At 35.0% G+C, this 21,415-nt stretch overlaps 2 protein-coding genes across 2 annotated transcripts in view; both read right to left on the bottom strand.

The window, feature by feature from the left end:
- Window positions 1–21,415, bottom strand: part of LOC143054955 (uncharacterized) — a 244,707-nt gene that overhangs the window by 159,838 nt on the left and 63,454 nt on the right. The window lies entirely within an intron of this gene.
- Window positions 1–21,415, bottom strand: part of LOC143054952 (uncharacterized) — an 82,988-nt gene that overhangs the window by 21,067 nt on the left and 40,506 nt on the right. The window contains exons 10-16 of the mRNA XM_076228047.1: window positions 18,765–19,007; window positions 16,484–16,975; window positions 15,413–15,519; window positions 11,809–12,240; window positions 11,415–11,436; window positions 9,885–10,660; window positions 9,358–9,388 (exon numbers count right to left, since the gene is read on the bottom strand). Of these exons, the coding sequence (XP_076084162.1) occupies window positions 9,358–9,388; window positions 9,885–10,660; window positions 11,415–11,436; window positions 11,809–12,240; window positions 15,413–15,519; window positions 16,484–16,975; window positions 18,765–19,007 (2,103 nt within the window). The remainder of the gene's footprint in view (window positions 1–9,357; window positions 9,389–9,884; window positions 10,661–11,414; window positions 11,437–11,808; window positions 12,241–15,412; window positions 15,520–16,483; window positions 16,976–18,764; window positions 19,008–21,415) is intronic.

Here is a 21,415-nt window from a genome sequence, read left to right as displayed (position 1 = left end):
TAAACAAACAGATCAACAGGTTTCACAACACAAGTCACCATTTCAAGTACATAGACGGACACTTATACAAACAGATCAACAGGTTTCACAACACATGTCACCATATAAAGTACATAGAGGGACATTTATACAAACAGATCAACAGGTTTCACGACACAAGTCACCATTTAAAGTACATAGAGGGACACGTAAACAAACAGATCAACAGGTTTCACAACACATGTCACCATTTAAAGTACATAGAGGGACACCTAAACAAACAGATGAACAGGTTTCACAAAATAAGTCACAATTTAAAGTGCATAGAGGGACACTTATACAAACAGATGAACAGGTTTCACAACATATGTCACCATTTCAAGTACATAGACGGACACTTATACAAACAGATCAACAGGTTTCACAACACATGTCACCATCTAAAGTCCATAGAGGGACATTTATACAAACAGATCAACAGGTTTCACAACAGAAGTCACCATTTAAAGTACATAGAGGGACATTTATACAAACAGATCAACAGGTTTCACAGCACAAGTCACCATTTAAAGTCAATAGAGGGACACGTAAACAAACAGATGAACAGGTTTCACAACACAAGTCACAATGTAAAGTACATAGAGGGACACTTAAACAAACAGATCAACAGGTTTCACAACACAAGTCACAATTTAAAGTACATAGAGGGACATTTATACAAACAGATCAACAGGTTTCACAGCACAAGTCACCATTTAAAGTCAATAGAGAGACACGTAAACAAACAGATCAACAGGTTTCACGACACAAGTCACAATTTAAAGTACATGGAGGGACACTTAAACAAACAGATAAAGAGGTTTCACAACACAAGTCACAATGTAAAGTACACAGAGGGACACTTAAACAAACAGATCAACAGGTTTCACAACAGAAGTCACCATTTAAAGTACACAGAGGGACATTTAAACAAACAGATGAACAGATTTCACAGCACAAGTCACCATTTAAAGTACACAGAGGGACACTTAAACAAACAGATGAACAGGTTTCACAACACAAGTCACAATTTAAAGTACATGGAGGGACACTTAAACAAACAGATGAACAGGTTTCACAGCACAAGTCACCATTTAAAGTCAATAGAGGGACACTTAAACAAACAGATCAACAGGTTTCACAACAGAAGTCACCATTTAAAGTACATAGAGGGACATTTATACAAACAGATCAACAGGTTTCACAGCACAAGTCACCATTTAAAGTCAATAGAGGGACACGTAAACAAACAGATCAACAGGTTTCACGACACAAGTCACAATTTAAAGTACATGGAGGGACACTTAAACAAACAGATAAAGAGGTTTCACAACACAAGTCACAATGTAAAGTACACAGAGGGACACTTAAACAAACAGATCAACAGGTTTCACAACACAAGTCACCATTTCAAGTACATAGACGGACACTTATACAAACAGATCAACAGGTTTCACAACACATGTCACCATTTCAAGTCCATAGAGGGACATTTATACAAACAGATCAACAGGTTTCACGACACAAGTCACCTTTTAAAATACACAGAGGGACACTTAAACAAACAGATGAACAGGTTTCACAACACAAGTCACCATTTAAAGTACACCGAGGGACACTTAAACAAACAGATGAACAGGTTTCACAGCACAAGTCACCATTTAAAGTCAATAGAGGGACACGTAAACAAACAGATCAACAGGTTTCACGACACAAGTCACAATTTAAAGTACATAGAGGGACACTTAAACAAACAGATGAACAGGTTTCACAACACAAGTCACAATGTAAAGTACATAGAGGGACACTTAAACAAACAGATCAAAGGTTTCACAACACAAGTCACCATTTAAAGTACACAGAGGGACATTTAAACAAACAGATGAACAGGTTTCACAGCACAAGTCACCATTTAAAGTACACAGAGGGACACTTAAACAAACAGATAAACAGGTTTCAAAACACAAGTCACAATTTAAAGTACATAGAGGGACATTTATACAAACAGATCAACAGGTTTCACAGCACAAGTCACCATTTAAAGTCAATAGAGGGACACGTAAACAAACAGATCAACAGGTTTCACGACACAAGTCACAATTTCAAGTACATGGAGGGACACTTAAACAAACAGATAAAGAGGTTTCACAACACAAGTCACAATGTAAAGTACACAGAGGGACACTTAAACAAACAGATCAACAGGTTTCACAACACAAGTCACCATTTCAAGTACATAGACGGACACTTATACAAACAGATCAACAGGTTTCACAACACATGTCACCATCTAAAGTACATAGAGGGACATTTATACAAACAGATCAACAGGTTTCACGACACAAGTCACCATTTAAAGTACATAGAGAGACACCTAAACAAACAGATGAACAGGTTTCACAGCACAAGTCACCATTTAAAGTACATAGAGGGACACCTAAACAAACAGATGAACAGGTTTCACAAAATAAGTCACAATTTAAAGTGCATAGAGGAACACTTATACAAACAGATCAACAGGTTTCACAACACATGTCACCATCTTAAATACATAGAGGGACACGTAAACAAACAGATCAACAGGTTTCACGACACAAGTCACAAGTCACCATTTAAAGTACATAGAGGGACACCTAAACAAACAGATGAACAGGTTTCACAAAATAAGTCACAATTTAAAGTGCATAGAGGAACACTTATACAAACAGATCAACAGGTTTCACAACACATGTCACCATCTTAAATACATAGAGGGACACGTATACAAACAGTTGTCACCATTTAAAGTACACATATGGACACTTAAACAAACAGATCAACAGGTTTCACAACACAAGTCACCATTTAAATTACAGAGAGGGACACGTAATCAAGCAGATCAACAGGTTTCACAACACAAGTCACCATTTAAATTACATAGAGGAACACTTATACAAACAGATGAACAGGTTTCACACCACAAGTCAATAATTAAAGTACATAATGGGACACTTAAACAAACAGATGAACAGGTTTCACAACACAAGTCACAATGTAAAGTACACAGAGGGACACTCAATCAAACAGATCAACATTGAGGGACACTTAAATTTACAGATCAACAGGTTTCACAACACAAGTCACAAATTAAAGTACATAGAGGGACACTTAAACAAACAGATGAACAGGTTTCACAGCACAAGTCACCATTTAAAGTCAATAGAGGGACACGTAAACAAACAGATCAACAGGTTTCACGACACAAGTCACAATTTAAAGTACATAGAGGGACACTTAAACAAACAGATGAACAGGTTTCACAACACAAGTCACAATGTAAAGTACATAGAGGGACACTTAAACAAACAGATCAACAGGTTTCACAACACAAGTCACCATTTAAAGTACACAGAGGGACATTTAAACAAACAGATGAACAGGTTTAACAGCACAAGTCACCATTTAAAGTACACAGAGGGACACTTAAACAAACAGATGAACAGGTTTCACAACACAAGTCACAATTTAAAGTACATAGAGGGACATTTATACAAACAGATCAACAGGTTTCACAGCACAAGTCACCATTTAAAGTCAATAGAGGGACACGTAAACAAACAGATCAACAGGTTTCACGACACAAGTCACAATTTAAAGTACATGGAGGGACACTTAAACAAACAGATAAAGAGGTTTCACAACACAAGTCACAATGTAAAGTACACAGAGGGACACTTAAACAAACAGATCAACAGGTTTCACAACACAAGTCACCATTTCAAGTACATAGACGGACACTTATACAAACAGATCAACAGGTTTCACAACACATGTCACCATATAAAGTACATAGAGGGACATTTATACAAACAGATCAACAGGTTTCACGACACAAGTCACCATTTAAAGTACATAGAGGGACACGTAAACAAACAGATCAACAGGTTTCACAACACATGTCACCATTTAAAGTACATAGAGGGACACCTAAACAAACAGATGAACAGGTTTCACAAAATAAGTCACAATTTAAAGTGCATAGAGGGACACTTATACAAACAGATGAACAGGTTTCACAACATATGTCACCATTTCAAGTACATAGACGGACACTTATACAAACAGATCAACAGGTTTCACAACACATGTCACCATCTAAAGTCCATAGAGGGACATTTATACAAACAGATCAACAGGTTTCACAACAGAAGTCACCATTTAAAGTACATAGAGGGACATTTATACAAACAGATCAACAGGTTTCACAGCACAAGTCACCATTTAAAGTCAATAGAGGGACACGTAAACAAACAGATGAACAGGTTTCACAACACAAGTCACAATGTAAAGTACATAGAGGGACACTTAAACAAACAGATCAACAGGTTTCACAACACAAGTCACAATTTAAAGTACATAGAGGGACATTTATACAAACAGATCAACAGGTTTCACAGCACAAGTCACCATTTAAAGTCAATAGAGGGACACGTAAACAAACAGATCAACAGGTTTCACGACACAAGTCACAATTTAAAGTACATGGAGGGCACTTAAACAAACAGATAAAGAGGTTTCACAACACAAGTCACAATGTAAAGTACACAGAGGGACACTTAAACAAACAGATCAACAGGTTTCACAACAGAAGTCACCATTTAAAGTACACAGAGGGACATTTAAACAAACAGATGAACAGGTTTCACAGCACAAGTCACCATTTAAAGTACACAGAGGGACACTTAAACAAACAGATGAACAGGTTTCACAACACAAGTCACAATTTAAAGTACATGGAGGGACACTTAAACAAACAGATGAACAGGTTTCACAGCACAAGTCACCATTTAAAGTCAATAGAGGGACACTTAAACAAACAGATCAACAGGTTTCACAACAGAAGTCACCATTTAAAGTACATAGAGGGACATTTATACAAACAGATCAACAGGTTTCACAGCACAAGTCACCATTTAAAGTCAATAGAGGGACACGTAAACAAACAGATCAACAGGTTTCACGACACAAGTCACAATTTAAAGTACATGGAGGGACACTTAAACAAACAGATAAAGAGGTTTCACAACACAAGTCACAATGTAAAGTACACAGAGGGACACTTAAACAAACAGATCAACAGGTTTCACAACACAAGTCACCATTTCAAGTACATAGACGGACACTTATACAAACAGATCAACAGGTTTCACAACACATGTCACCATCTAAAGTCCATAGAGGGACATTTATACAAACAGATCAACAGGTTTCACGACACAAGTCACCTTTTAAAATACACAGAGGGACACTTAAACAAACAGATGAACAGGTTTCACAACACAAGTCACCATTTAAAGTACACCGAGGGACACTTAAACAAACAGATGAACAGGTTTCACAGCACAAGTCACCATTTAAAGTCAATAGAGGGACACGTAAACAAACAGATCAACAGGTTTCACGACACAAGTCACAATTTAAAGTACATAGAGGGACACTTAAACAAACAGATGAACAGGTTTCACAACACAAGTCACAATGTAAAGTACATAGAGGGACACTTAAACAAACAGATCAAAGGTTTCACAACACAAGTCACCATTTAAAGTACACAGAGGGACATTTAAACAAACAGATGAACAGGTTTCACAGCACAAGTCACCATTTAAAGTACACAGAGGGACACTTAAACAAACAGATAAACAGGTTTCAAAACACAAGTCACAATTTAAAGTACATAGAGGGACATTTATACAAACAGATCAACAGGTTTCACAGCACAAGTCACCATTTAAAGTCAATAGAGGGACACGTAAACAAACAGATCAACAGGTTTCACGACACAAGTCACAATTTCAAGTACATGGAGGGACACTTAAACAAACAGATAAAGAGGTTTCACAACACAAGTCACAATGTAAAGTACACAGAGGGACACTTAAACAAACAGATCAACAGGTTTCACAACACAAGTCACCATTTCAAGTACATAGACAGACACTTATACAAACAGATCAACAGGTTTCACAACACATGTCACCATCTAAAGTACATAGAGGGACATTTATACAAACAGATCAACAGGTTTCACGACACAAGTCACCATTTAAAGTACATAGAGAGACACCTAAACAAACAGATGAACAGGTTTCACAGCACAAGTCACCATTTAAAGTACATAGAGGGACACCTAAACAAACAGATGAACAGGTTTCACAAAATAAGTCACAATTTAAAGTGCATAGAGGAACACTTATACAAACAGATCAACAGGTTTCACAACACATGTCACCATCTTAAATACATAGAGGGACACGTATACAAACAGATGTTACCATTTAAAGTACACATATGGACACTTAAACAAACAGATCAACAGGTTTCACAACACAAGTCACCATTTAAATTACAGAGAGGGACACGTAATCAAGCAGATCAACAGGTTTCACAACACAAGTCACCATTTAAATTACATAGAGGAACACTTATACAAACAGATGAACAGGTTTTACACCACAAGTCAATAATTAAAGTACATAATGGGACACTTAAACAAACAGATGAACAGGTTTCACAACACAAGTCACAATGTAAAGTACACAGAGGGACACTCAATCAAACAGATCAACATTGAGGGACACTTAAATTTACAGATCAACAGGTTTCACAACACAAGTCACAAATTAAAGTACATAGAGGGACACTTAAACAAACAGATCAACAGGTTTCACAACACAAGTCACCATTTAAAATACACCGAGGGACACTTAAACAAACAGATGAACAGGTTTCACAGCACAAGTCACCATTTAAAGTCAATAGAGGGACACGTAAACAAACAGATCAACAGGTTTCACGACACAAGTCACAATTTAAAGTACATAGAGGGACACTTAAACAAACAGATGAACAGGTTTCACAACACAAGTCACAATGTAAAGTACATAGAGGGACACTTAAACAAACAGATCAACAGGTTTCACAACACAAGTCACAATTTAAAGTACATAGAGGGACATTTATACAAACAGATCAACAGGTTTCACAGCACAAGTCACCATTTAAAGTCAATAGAGGGACACGTAAACAAACAGATCAACAGGTTTCACGACACAAGTCACAATTTCAAGTACATGGAGGGACACTTAAACAAACAGATAAAGAGGTTTCACAACACAAGTCACAATGTAAAGTACACAGAGGGACACTTAAAGAAACAGATCAACAGGTTTCACAACACAAGTCACCATTTCAAGTACATAGACGGACACTTATACAAACAGATCAACAGGTTTCACAACACATGTCACCATCTAAAGTACATAGAGGGACATTTATACAAACAGATCAACAGGTTTCACGACACAAGTCACCATTTAAAGTACATAGAGAGACACCTAAACAAACAGATGAACAGGTTTCACAGCACAAGTCACCATTTAAAGTACATAGAGGGACACCTAAACAAACAGATGAACAGGTTTCACAAAATAAGTCACAATTTAAAGTGCATAGAGGAACACTTATACAAACAGATCAACAGGTTTCACAACACATGTCACCATCTTAAATACATAGAGGGACACGTATACAAACAGATGTCACCATTTAAAGTACACATATGGACACTTAAACAAACAGATCAACAGGTTTCACAACACAAGTCACCATTTAAAGTACACCGAGGGACACTTAAACAAACAGATGAACAGGTTTCACAGCACAAGTCACCATTTAAAGTCAATAGAGGGACACGTAAACAAACAGATCAACAGGTTTCACGACACAAGTCACAATTTAAAGTACATAGAGGGACACTTAAACAAACAGATGAACAGGTTTCACAACACAAGTCACAATGTAAAGTACATAGAGGGACACTTAAACAAACAGATCAACAGGTTTCACAACACAAGTCACAATTTAAAGTACATAGAGGGACATTTATACAAACAGATCAACAGGTTTCACAGCACAAGTCACCATTTAAAGTCAATAGAGGGACACGTAAACAAACAGATCAACAGGTTTCACGACACAAGTCACAATTTAAAGTACATGGAGGGACACTTAAACAAACAGATAAAGAGGTTTCACAACACAAGTCACAATGTAAAGTACACAGAGGGACACGTAAACAAACAGATCAACAGGTTTCACGACACAAGTCACAATTTAAAGTACATGGAGGGACACTTAAACAAACAGATAAAGAGGTTTCACAACACAAGTCACAATGTAAAGTACACAGAGGGACACTTAAACAAACAGATCAACAGGTTTCACAACACAAGTCACCATTTCAAGTACATAGACGGACACTTATACAAACAGATCAACAGGTTTCACAACACATGTCACCATATAAAGTACATAGAGGGACATTTATACAAACAGATCAACAGGTTTCACGACACAAGTCACCATTTAAAGTACATAGAGGGACACGTAAACAAACAGATCAACAGGTTTCACAACACATGTCACCATTTAAAGTACATAGAGGGACACCTAAACAAACAGATGAACAGGTTTCACAAAATAAGTCACAATTTAAAGTGCATAGAGGGACACTTATACAAACAGATGAACAGGTTTCACAACATATGTCACCATCTTAAATACATAGAGGGACACGTATACAAACAGATGTCACCATTTAAAGTACACATATGGACACTTAAACAAACAGATCAACAGGTTTCACAACACAAGTCACCATTTAAATTACAGAGAGGGACACGTAAACAAGCAGATCAACAGGTTTCACAACACAAGTCACCATTTAAATTACATAGAGGAACACTTATACAAACAGATGAACAGGTTTCACAACACAAGTCAATAATTAAAGTACATAGAGGGACACTTAAACAAACAGATGAACAGGTTTCACAACACAAGTCACAATGTAAAGTACACAGAGGGACACTTAATCAAACAGATCAACATTGATGGACATTTAAAATTACAGATAAACAGGTTTCACAACACAAGTCACAAATTAAAGTACATAGAGGGACACTTAAACAAACAGATCAACAGGTTTCACAACACAAGTCACAATGTAAAGTACACAGAGGGACACTTTAACAAACAGATCAACATTGAGGGACACTTAAATTTACAGATCAACAGGTTTCACAACACAATTCATAATTTAAAGTCAATAGAGGGACACGTCTACACAAACACACGTTTCTACAGATTGGAATTATTTTGAACACGTTTCTACAGATTGGAATTATTTTCAACACGTTTCTACAGATTGGAATTATTTTGAACACGTTTCTACAGATTGGAATTATTTTGAACACGTTTCTACAGATTGGAATTATTTTGAAGTGTTACAATATTTACCTTGACAGTCCTCTTCACACTGTTCTTTTGTCTGCAGAAAAATTAATATGAAAATTATTATTTCGAATAAAATGTTATAAATATGTTTTAAATGCGCATTATATTTAATTTAATTCAACTGGCATTAAACAGCAGTCATTTTGTGACAAAAATATATTATCTTTTGTTCTTCCTTTGATGTTTATCTTTCATCTGTGTTTCGATCAAGCAAGGTTATACTTACTTTTTATGTGAAAAACGTTTGATACACGAAGGAATCGAAGAACAGACACACAGATAGATTAATGAACAGAGAAAACGATTATAAATAATTCTAAAGAATATTTTTAGGCAGCATAATTTGAACATCATGATTATAAATTGATACAAAGTCTGCAAGATAATGCTCAAGACTATAAAATAATTATATATTAACTATAATACAATTACTTGTTTGACTCTTGGATTCTTATTATATTGTATGATTAATGTGTGTATAATTTGATTATGTTACTCATTTGATTGTTTCCCTGATATGTTAAACACACCTGATCTTGATTCCAAACGCGCCAGTGTCTTCTTTTGTGTGTTTGGTTATGTTTGTCACAAATCCATCCATTGGTCTGCTTGGCTTCTTCTGCACTGATGAAGCATTTTAAATTTGAACATGAATATTCAATGTGAAATGGCGATTGTTGGCTGCGTTTTGCATGGACTGTGGAGTGGTAGAAATCTGAGATTCTTTCCATTGTTACAACCAGGCATTCTTTAACACCTGTAGCTATATCAGGTACGATTAACCCGGAGGAGGTTCTGTGAACTATGTAAAGGAGAATCTTGTTGCCCTCAACGCATACAACGATATCATGTGATTTGTCAAATGATAAACCAATAAATCCTGAGAACAGGAGTTGTCTCCCTTCATACTGCTTCACGGTCCACATGCTAAGACATGCACTGATCAGACGATTTGGTAGGGCTGGTGGTATAATAGTGCCTTTAAATAAAAACGCTAAGCATATAGCTCTCTCTGGTGTACATTCTTTGTCCATGAAGTTGGTGGTATTTCTCTCTGTAACCATACAGGGAACAAAGAAGTTTTCCACTGGTAACCGACTTCCTGTAGATGTATCATATCTCCGTTGCTCTGCTAGGATATCTAAATAAATCAAGCTGTTAAATATGAACTCTTTGTATGGCAATATTGCACTGATATCTTTTTGCTCCCAGATTAGAAAAAGGTCTTCCCGTCTTATGGTCCCATATTTTGACATTCTTTTAAAAGTTTCATGAATTTTCTTTTCCTCTGGCCAAAATACTTTATCTGCAAAATATAAAAAACATAAAAAACGCTTTAAAAAGAGGATGATGTGGTTTAATTGCCAATATAACAACTATCCACCAGAGACCAACCAACTTGAATGCAACTAAGGATAAATATGTAATTAATCAATGTTCACTTGAAAGCAAATTTAATCTTGTTTTAAGCAAAATATGAAGGATCTCATAACCTTCATAATTTAGAATGACATAAATACCTGTCACAAAGGATCTCATAACCTTCATAATTTGGAATGACATAAATACCTGTCACAAAGGACCTCATAACCTTCATAATTTAGAATGACATAAATACCTGTCATAAAGGATCTCATAACCTTCATAATTTGGAATGACATAAATACCTGTCACAAAGGATCTCATAACCTTCATAATTTGGAATGACATAAATACCTGTCACAAAGGATCTCATAACCTTCATAATTTGGAATGACATAAATACCTGTCACAAAGGACCTCATAACCTTCATAATTTGGAATGACACAAATACCTGTCACAAAGGACCTCATAACCTTCATAATTTGGAATGACACAAATTCCTGTCACAAAGGACCTCATAACCTTCATAATTTAGAATGACATAAATACTTGTCACAAAGGATCTCATAACCTTCATAATTTAGAATGACATAAATACCTGTCACAAAGGATCTCATAACCTTCATAATTTAGAATGACATAAATACCCTGTCACAAAGGATCTCATAACCTTCATTATTTGGAATGATATAAATACCTGTCACAAAGGACCTCATAACCTTCATAATTTGCAATGACATGAATACCTGTCACAAATCAAAACCTCCGCGATAAGTATTCACATAAAGGAACTCATAACCTCTTTAATAAGTATGGAGATAAATAAGTGTCATAAAGGCCCCTAACCTTCATAATAAGTATTGACATAAATACCTATGACAAAGGACTTCATAACCTTCATACTAAGTAGTGATATTAATACCTACCACAAAGGACTTCATAACCTTCATACTAAGTAGTGATATTAATACCTATGACAAAGGACTTCATAACCTTCATACTAAGTAGTGATATTAATACCTACCACAAAGGACTTCATAACCTTCATACTAAGTAGTGATATACATACCTGTCACAAAAGACCTCATGACCTCCACCATGAGTAAGGGGTTGATGATTACGAAATCTTTAAGTTGTGGAGTATCAAAGTACACTATCTTCCCCAGTGAGTGGTGGAAATTTAGGAAATCTTTGAGTTGGTCAGGGGACAGTACAGACACCTTGCTTATAACATTCAATTCTTCTACATCCTTCAATGACAAGATTTGTTTTCCTTCTGCCACCAGCTCTGCAATCTCAAGTTCAAGGGGGACACACGCGTTTGGCATCTTCTCCCCCCAACAAGGATGTTCAAACGTAAGTTCTGTGATGGCTTTCTTGAGGACTTCAATTTCTGTATCTGTGTTATCCCTTGCATTGACAAATATCCGTTGTGTTAGGACAAGATGGTTTCGTCCCTCGTGGTCCTTAAACAATTCCTCTACTCCATTGTACAACTCCTCACGCCTGGACTCCACATCCTCCTTCAAAGTGATAATTTACGATATGACATTATCAATTTTTAAAATTACATTTTTTTTTTAAAAGTCGATGATAGTAAAGTAAAAAGAGTAAAAAATAGTAAAAGAATTTTACAAACAATGCATGCTTTTTAAATATTTTTATAGAATACAGTGTTTTACAAGATAAAAGACAAAACTTGCATCTTACTCCTATATTCTATTTTAAGCCATGTCGGCAATCTTTTAAAACTAATTGCCGTAATGATGATTGCGACCAAGTTTGATAAATGTGGACCAGAAGTATTTTCTGTTTTGTATATCTGGCCATATTGATCAGTTTTGCTTATTAAAGTTTTTTTTGATCTGTTACTGTTAATTGATAATAGGCCAAAATGAGAGAAATGTGAAAAAAACTCATCATTAAGGGGGATTTTTCCAATAAGGAATCCACTGTCGTTTCTGGCCATAGTACCTTATTTGTAGATATAAAAGAAGATGTGGTATGATTGCCAATAAGACAACTCTCCACTAGAGACCAAATGATACAGAAATTAACAACTATAGGTCACCGATGAGCAAAGCCCATACCACATAGTCAGCTATAAAAGGCCCCGAAATGGCAACGTAACACAATTCAAACGAGAAAACTAGCGGCCTTATTTATGTAAAATATGAACGAAAAAACAAACATGTAACACATAAACAAACGACAACCACTGAATAGCAGGCACCTGACTTGGGATAGGCACATATATACAGAATGTGGCGGGGTTAAACATGATAGTGGGATCCCAACCCTCCCCTAACATGGGACAGGGGTGTAACAGTACAACATAGAGATGAACTATTAAAGTCAGTTGAAAAAGGCTTAACCCATCAGATAGATACAAATACTACAAATACAAGTGGACGTGGCCAAATACTTGTACATCCCAACAACAAAGAGACACCAAGTACGGATCTGAGAGTACTCAAAGCCACTAACAACTAATAAAAAATCATGCATCTAAGACTAAATTATCAATCAATACACATCCAACATCCAATGGATTTAGTTTGAAGACGTCATAAACAGTCAGAGAAAAACAGGACCTTGTACAATGCCAAGATACAGGCATGGACAGACTGTAGATCCATGAATGTGTATATGTATATGAAATAATATTTAGTTTGCTTTTAATTTACTGATAAACAAGAATGTGTCCAAAGTACACGGATGCCCCACTCGCATTATCATTTTCCATGTTCAATGGACCGTGAAATTGGGTAAAAAATTTAATTTGGCCTTAAAAGTAAATTGATATACCAAAAGGGAACATGTGTACTAAGTTTCCAGTTGATTGGACTTTAACTTCATTGAAAACTACCTTGACCAAAAACTTTAACCTGAAACTCACACTTTTAGTTTCTATGTTCAGTGGACCATGAAAATGGGGTCAAAAGATTAATTTTGTTTTAAAATAAGAAAGATCATATCATAAGGAACATGTGTACTAAGTTTCAAGTTGATTGGACTTTAGCTTCTTCAAAAACTACCTTGACCAAAAACTTTAACTTGAAATGGGACGAATGTACGCACAGACGGAAGGACGCACGTAAGGACGCACGGACGGAAGGACGCACAGACCAGAAAACATAATGCCCTTCTACTATCGTAGGTGGGGCATAAAAAATCAATATTAATACCAATAAAAACAATATTCAATGATCTAATTACAGTGTTGAATTGGTAACCTTTTAGAATAAGTTTATTTAAAAGGATCAATAAGTTTACCAGGATCGTTTCTATATTTCAGGGCACAGTAAACAACATTTCAGTAAAAATGAGGATGTGCTATCCCGTTTGAAATAAGTTTTCTACAGGTTCAACCAAACTTTAGAACCGAATCTTTATATTTAGGAAGAATTTAGTTAAGGTTTTAAGTAATTTATGGTAACGAAATCCCTGACTTGTTAATTTACCAGAAATACATTGATTACGTCCGTTAAAATAAAAAATGTCACAACAGATACGGGCATAGCGAGCGAGTTGTGAAATATAAACACTGTAAGATGGTGCCAAAGGATCATCACCATCCAAAATGGGAAAATAAACAATAGAAAACGAAAATCGTCCCTTTTGATGTAAATTTTAGTGTGGAGTTTCCCCGTTTAAAACAGAAATACCTGTATCTAGGAAAGGACAGTTATTACTGTTTAAATTTGATTTATTTAAAGTAGGTTCCTTTGAGTAAATTGCGGCAGTATATTGAGAAAATATTTGATTATTTAACGAAAAAATATCATCAAGATAACGGTAAGTATTGTTGAATTTATTAATTAAATGCATTTGAGACGAGTTTTTACTGAGTTTTGTCATAAGCTGTGATTCATATTTGGCAAAACTTTTAGGAATTTCGGTCCTCAATGATCAACTTTGTATTGTATTTGGCCTTTTTAACTTTATGGACTCAAGCGTCACTGATGAGTCTTTTGTAGACGGAACCCGCGTCTGATGTAAATATAAAATGTAATCCTGGTATCTATGATGAGTTTATTCATAACAGTACAAAAACATGTCTGCTATTAAAGGGGTGCAATTAGTGCCCATAGGAATACCTACAACATGTCAAAAAACTTTGTTGCCGAAACGGACATAAATATTATCAAGGAGAAAATTAACAGCTTCAATCATCCCATCACACCTCCAGTAAGTATATCTAGCATATTTACCTTTCTTGTTTTAATGATCATTTTACCTTGTTTATGTATATTTCTATCTATTTTACTTTTTAAGATATAAGGCAATAATGCAAAAAAAAAAGGCAAACAAAATCATCCTTGTTACAATTAATTAAGAACTACAAATATAACTGGACACGAAAAAAGATTGACTTGATCAGCCTCCTGTTATATCTAAATTATATTACTTGATCAGCCTCCTGTTATATCTAAATTATATTACTTGATCAGCCTCCTGTTATATCTAAATTATATTACTTGATCAGCCTCCTGTTATATCTAAATTATATTACTTGATCAGCCTCCTGTTATATCTAAATTATATTACTTGATCAGCCTCCTGTTATATCTAAATTATATTACTTGATCAGCCTCCTGTTATATCTAAATTATATTACTTGATCAGCCTCCTGTTATATCTAAATTATATTAATTGATCAGCCTCCTGTTATATCTAAATTATATTACTTACCACTGGTATTTGGTCTTTGTGAGTGGCAACAAATAAGATCTTCGGAATGCCTACATATACCACCTTACAATATGTTAGAATAGAGTTAACCCAATGTTGAAGGAATACTGAAATATAAAAACAATATGAAAAAATAAAATAAAAGTTTAATAAAATTAGAAACTGGTATGTCATAATTGATAGTGATAAAAACCAAAGAAATACATTTTATTAGGGAGCAAATTGACAGATAATTTATTTTTGATGACGGAAATCCATTTGAAATAAAATACACCGACTATCCCCTGCATAGCACATATTTCACCTTTGCAAGGTCCAGCGGCAGTTACTTAAAAAATAACCTTTTTTTTGTTCTTTTTACTCTACAAAAAAATTAAGAAAACACAGACTTGACTGGAAATGTTAAGCTATTTAGATATATTTAATATTTCAAATGGGCATGAATGCTTGAAAATAATTAATCGGCACTGATTTTGGAAATTATCTACGATACTACTGAGATATACTTAATATAAATTTCATAAAAAATCTGACAAGAATTGAACACATGAGATCACTAACAATAACTGTTTAGAAAATAACTAATCAGCACTCATTTCTTGTCTATTATTAATATAATTTTGTAATATATGTCATTTATTCAGTTTTAATGATTTTTTGTATCACTAGTATTGTTTTTGTATGTACAGCCCTATTTATAATCAATGAATGATTTTTTTCATGAAAATCCGAAATTCCAAGTTTCCTTTGAACAACATCAACATGAACAACACGTACAGATAACAAAGCTATGGTAACTATTAAATGGGACAACATAAACATGATCAACACAGATAAAAAAGCTATGGTAACTATTCAATGGGACAGTACACTTTGCAAAAATTTAAATCACAGGTAAATTCCAACTGATTATTGGGAAAACTATCATTGTCTTCACAATATTAAAGTAAGTATTGGCACAGTAACCTGGAAGTCTTGTTATTACTAATGATAAAGTAAATGCTTTTTTAACATAATAAACAATGAATGATGTTCAATATGAGTCTTTGTATTGTAACTAACATACAATACCTGCTGGTGTTGGTGTCATGTGCTGCCCTGGAAAACACAGAACATCTGGGACTAGTTCATGTAATCCTTTGCTTCCGTCGAATACCACAAGAAACAAAGCTCTGAACGTCATGAAGGTTTGGTGTGTGGTATAGTAGACATACTGTCCACCAAAGTCCCAAAAAATCAGTCTTCCTACTTTCATCTTGTAGTCTCCACTTTTAAGGACTTTTTCCATTCTCTTTCTTATTTCTTCTTTTGTCATTTTCGATTTCATATGTGTTTTTAGCTCTGGTATTCTCTTGGACACACTGTCGGATACTTGAGGTGACAAAGGTTTGGCTGCTAGAGGCTGTTGGGAGGGACCAGCGGTCATCACTTTACTATCACTTCTAACAAGGTTTGAATCTGGTAAATGTGGTTTCTTTGGTGTTTTTTCTTCTTTTCTTTTGTCCTCTTCTACTGAAGTCATCAACACCTTATTGTAAACCACATCTAAAGCGTCATACGTTTCTGTAAAATAATATATATCACTTGAATAGACAATATTCAAAAAAAAATTATTTTGGTTTAATATTGTGCTGTTGTTATACTGATACCATCAAAAGACATACTCAAAGCCAAAAGCATTGAATGATTTTTAGCAAAACCGTAACATATGCCTCAACAGAATAAATAAGGTCACTATATGTACGTGTCGTACTGTCTTTTTAGCAAAGACAAAAACTACCATTTTGTCTGTTTTATTCCTGTGTTTTAACTTTGAGCAGGAAATTCAGAAATGAATTTGAAGCTAGAAGCCTCAGGTATGATTTAAGTTCAGTTTAAGAAGAAGAAATATTTAAAAAAAAAATACAGACAGACAGATAAACAGACCATAAACTCCAAGTTTATAGCTAACAAGCATTCTGTGAGTATTGCATGGCAATACATAGTCCCTTACCAGTTAAAAATTCATTGTATTTAAAAAAACAAAATTTTAACTTGATCTATAACTTGTCATAATGTAAACTATTTAACAAATATCAAGTCAATAAGTCCAAGGACCATTTATTAATCTGCACTCAATCATTAGACTGGAAAACAAATTAAACTTGATTTGTAACTTGTCATGATAAAACTATATACCAATTAACAAATCAATACCTTCAAGCATGACGAAAATTAGTGCTGAAAACTGATTATTTGAGTGAATTTTGTAAGTCAAAGGACCATAACTCTGCAAAAAATCTTCAGACCGGAATAAAATTCAAACTTGATCTGTAACCTGTCATGATAAAACTATACACCAAATAGCCAATCAATATATTCAAGCATGGAGTAGATAAATGGAGGAATGTACCCATGGGACACAGATGATGCCCCTGCTTGCATATAACGTTTGAAAGGGATATAACTCAAGAACTGTAAAAGTGACGCTACCCAAATTTGTACTGGATCTGAGTTTTATGGTAATAAGCATTGTGCATAAGTTTCATAACATTTGGAGGCAAACTAAAGTTTAACTGAGAACAGACACATATATTTCAGGAATTTTTCCAATTGTAAAAGGGGCACAACTCTAGAACGGTAAAAGTGATGTCACCAAAATTAAAACTTGATCTGTGTTTTGTGGTAATAAGCATTGTGTATATAAAGTTTTATAACACTTGGTTAAGGCCAGCTAAGTAAGAGAACAGAAATCAATTTTGGGTAGTACGCACGTACAGATGTACAAGGGTAAAACTTAATGCCCCCTTCACAACGGCTGGGGCATAAAAAGTGTGGAAAACTGATTTACCAGACTGACAGATGGACAGACAGACGAACAGAGTGCAACTTGAAGTTCCCTTCGACTCCGTCGGTAGGGTACTAATAAAGAGCTCTACAATGAGTACATTATAGTATATCCTTTTGAACTTGCTGTAAGAATCAAATATTATATGCAGAAGTTGTTTTTTTTTTTATCAGAAGTCAGTATAACGGCCTGTAGAAAAAAAAATGCACAACAATATCTTAAGCCAGTTAAGGCATATAAAAATTGCCAAAAATATGACCATTAACATGATAAAAGGACAATATCTCTGAATATCAGAATAGAATTTTGTTTAAATCATAAGAGAAACTACATTCACCAATCCCAACAATAGTGTTATTGAGTTCGTATTACCGTTAAATTCGTTTAATAAGCTGCAGGTTCATCTATGTCTTTGTCTTTTCAAGTTATAAAGATTACCTGATTCTGAAGCTAATAGAGAGGTGGAAGATACCAAAGAGGTATTCAAATATAAATGAAAAGTTTTAATGTTGTAGATTTTCCTACCTGGATCAATATAAATCCAGCTTCTAGTCTCTACATCGAGGCCACACCGACCTTCTATTAGGGAAATCCCATCGGTAGGATGTCTTCCTTCTGGGACGACATCACCAGCTAAGAGCTTGACAAGACTCGATTTTCCGACCGCGAACTGGCCTGTTACCATACAGCGCATGTCATAGGAAACATACGTTCCACTGCCAAGTAACCTGTTTAACATGGCGGACTTTGTCTGTGTGTGGATTGGATCTGTAATTATAACTTTTTCTATAAAAAGTCTAAGTTTAATATAGATTTGTTAACCAATTTAAAAGTTTGTTTTCAATATTTTTCATTAACAAATCATTAAAAGTCTATGTCAAACATGGATTGATTGTTGTTTGTGTAACGTCCAGTTCTCTATAAGGTCACATGAATGAATAATCATTGGTGAAAATCCCAAGTGTCTACCACTTACGGTTTCTGATTTAGAGTGGCCAAACGACTTTGTTTTAATTTTCAAAGGGGCATAACCCAACCAAGGAGTCTTTGAATCTTTTCGGTTTAAAAAAATCAAAGTCACAGGGTGAGTTCTTGAACAAATTCCACTCATCGGTTTTGGTCTTCCTATGACAGTTCAGGCATTTATTTACTAACAAGATTTTTTGTTTGGGTTTTGGGCAGATAACTCTGGACTGACAACATTTTGAGACTCAAAGGGGGAGACCCAAAAAACTATTTGTGATAACATTATTAAGTGTGAACCTGATTGTGATGTCTTATGGTTACGGAGGGAAATTGTGTCAAAGTTTGGCAGCAGAATAATAACTATAAGAAGAAATACAGTAAGGTATTTCCCGTTTGGAAAAGCATTATCAATATTAAATTTTATAGTCAATTCTAATAATCAATGTTAAAATCTACTGGAATTATTCGGTGAAAACTCTTAAAAAAATTGACGATTGACTTGTATTAACCTGACTTTATATATGCACAATTGAATACAAGAAGTGGCGGGAACCAGGTGTAAAGTGTGTCAAGCCTTAACTTGTATGACAGTAGTCACAATTGAATACAAGTGGAGGGGACCAGGTGTCAAGTGTGTCAAGCCTCAAACTTGTATGACAGTGATCACAATAGAATACAAGTGGAGAGAACCAGGTGTCGAGTGTGTCAAGCCTTAAACTTGTATGACAGTAATCACAATTGAATACAAGAAGTGGAAGGAAACCAGGTGTCAAGTGTGTCAAGCCCCAAACTTGAATGACAGTAGTCACAATTGAATATACGAAATGGAGGGAACCAGGTGTCACGTGTGTCAAGCCTCAAACTTATATGCCAGTAATCACAATTGAATACAAGAAGTGGCGGGAACCAGGTGTCAAGTGTGTCAAGCTTCAAACTTGTATGACAGTAGTCACAATTGAATAAAAGAAGTGGAGGAAACCAGGTGTCAAGTGTGTCAAGCCTCAAACCTGTATGACAGTAGTCACAATTAAATACAAGAAGTGGAGGGAACCAGGTGTCAAGTGTGTCAAGCCTTAAACTCGTATGACAGTAATCACAATTGAATACAAGAAGTGTGGGGAACCAGGTGTCAAGTGTGTCAAGCCTCAAACTTGTATGACAGAAATCACAATTCCATTTAATGATGTATCTATGGAGTCAATGCCTCCAAACTTACATCATGTACATAGATGTTAATTAATACGTCTTGCACAAACAAACACATTTGTTTGTTTATTTATACATATGTGGCCGACAAAAAAGATGCTTCTCTAATTAATTTTGACTTTTACTTTCAATTCTGCAAATTGGTCAAAGCGTTTTTGAGTTAATGTTTGACATGTTGACGACGGACGGACAGACGGACAACGGTATACCATAATACGTCCCGTAAACTGGCGTATAAAAAGAATCATCTAGTGTTGTGTTTCTAAAGTCGGTCAGTATAGTGACTATCAAACTTACTTAAGCAGAAAACTGAATAATCGCTGGAGACAGAAATTTTGCCGGAAAAGCAATCCCTACGTCTTGCTTCCTGTGACTGAGACTAAAGCTCTTTAGATAGTTATCTAACTTAAGTATGCATTAAATTTTCAATTTTTTAGCATATGATATAACACAAGTAATTTATACCTGTCCTTGGTAAAACGTAAAGATTAAATCATTTTTTAAATATTTTAAGGACAACATTTGTTTTCCTTAAAATCCAGTTCAATACAAAATTATGCTGATGGCAAAAAAGTCTGTTTTCATTTAATTTTTTAGTACCTAAACTAGGCCGTTAGTTTTATGGTTTAATTGTTTTACAAATGTCATTACGTGGCCTTTTATAGCTGACTATGCGGTATGGGCTTTGGTCATTGTTGTAGGCTGTATTGCACATGCAGTGACCTATAGTTGTTAATTTCTGTGTCATTTGGTCTCTGTGGAGAGTTGTCTGATTTACAATCATATCACATCTTCTTTTAGTATTAACTGCATCACATTCTTTATGTGCCTGTCCCAAGTCAGATACATGTAGTTCGGTGTCAGTATGTTGTCTATACAATACCCAACTTTTAATTTTTTTTGGGGAAAAAAATGCTAGCAAAGTAGAATATTGCTTGCAATGGCAGAGTACGAATAAACATGAATATAGCATCCTATAGAAGACCATATTATTTGATGGTACT

This window comes from Mytilus galloprovincialis, chromosome 12 (assembly GCF_965363235.1).
Source record: "Mytilus galloprovincialis chromosome 12, xbMytGall1.hap1.1, whole genome shotgun sequence".
Classification (NCBI taxonomy): Eukaryota; Metazoa; Mollusca; class Bivalvia; order Mytilida; family Mytilidae; genus Mytilus; species Mytilus galloprovincialis.
Note: the sequence above shows the minus strand (reverse complement) of the source record. Positions and strands in the feature narration are given on the sequence as shown.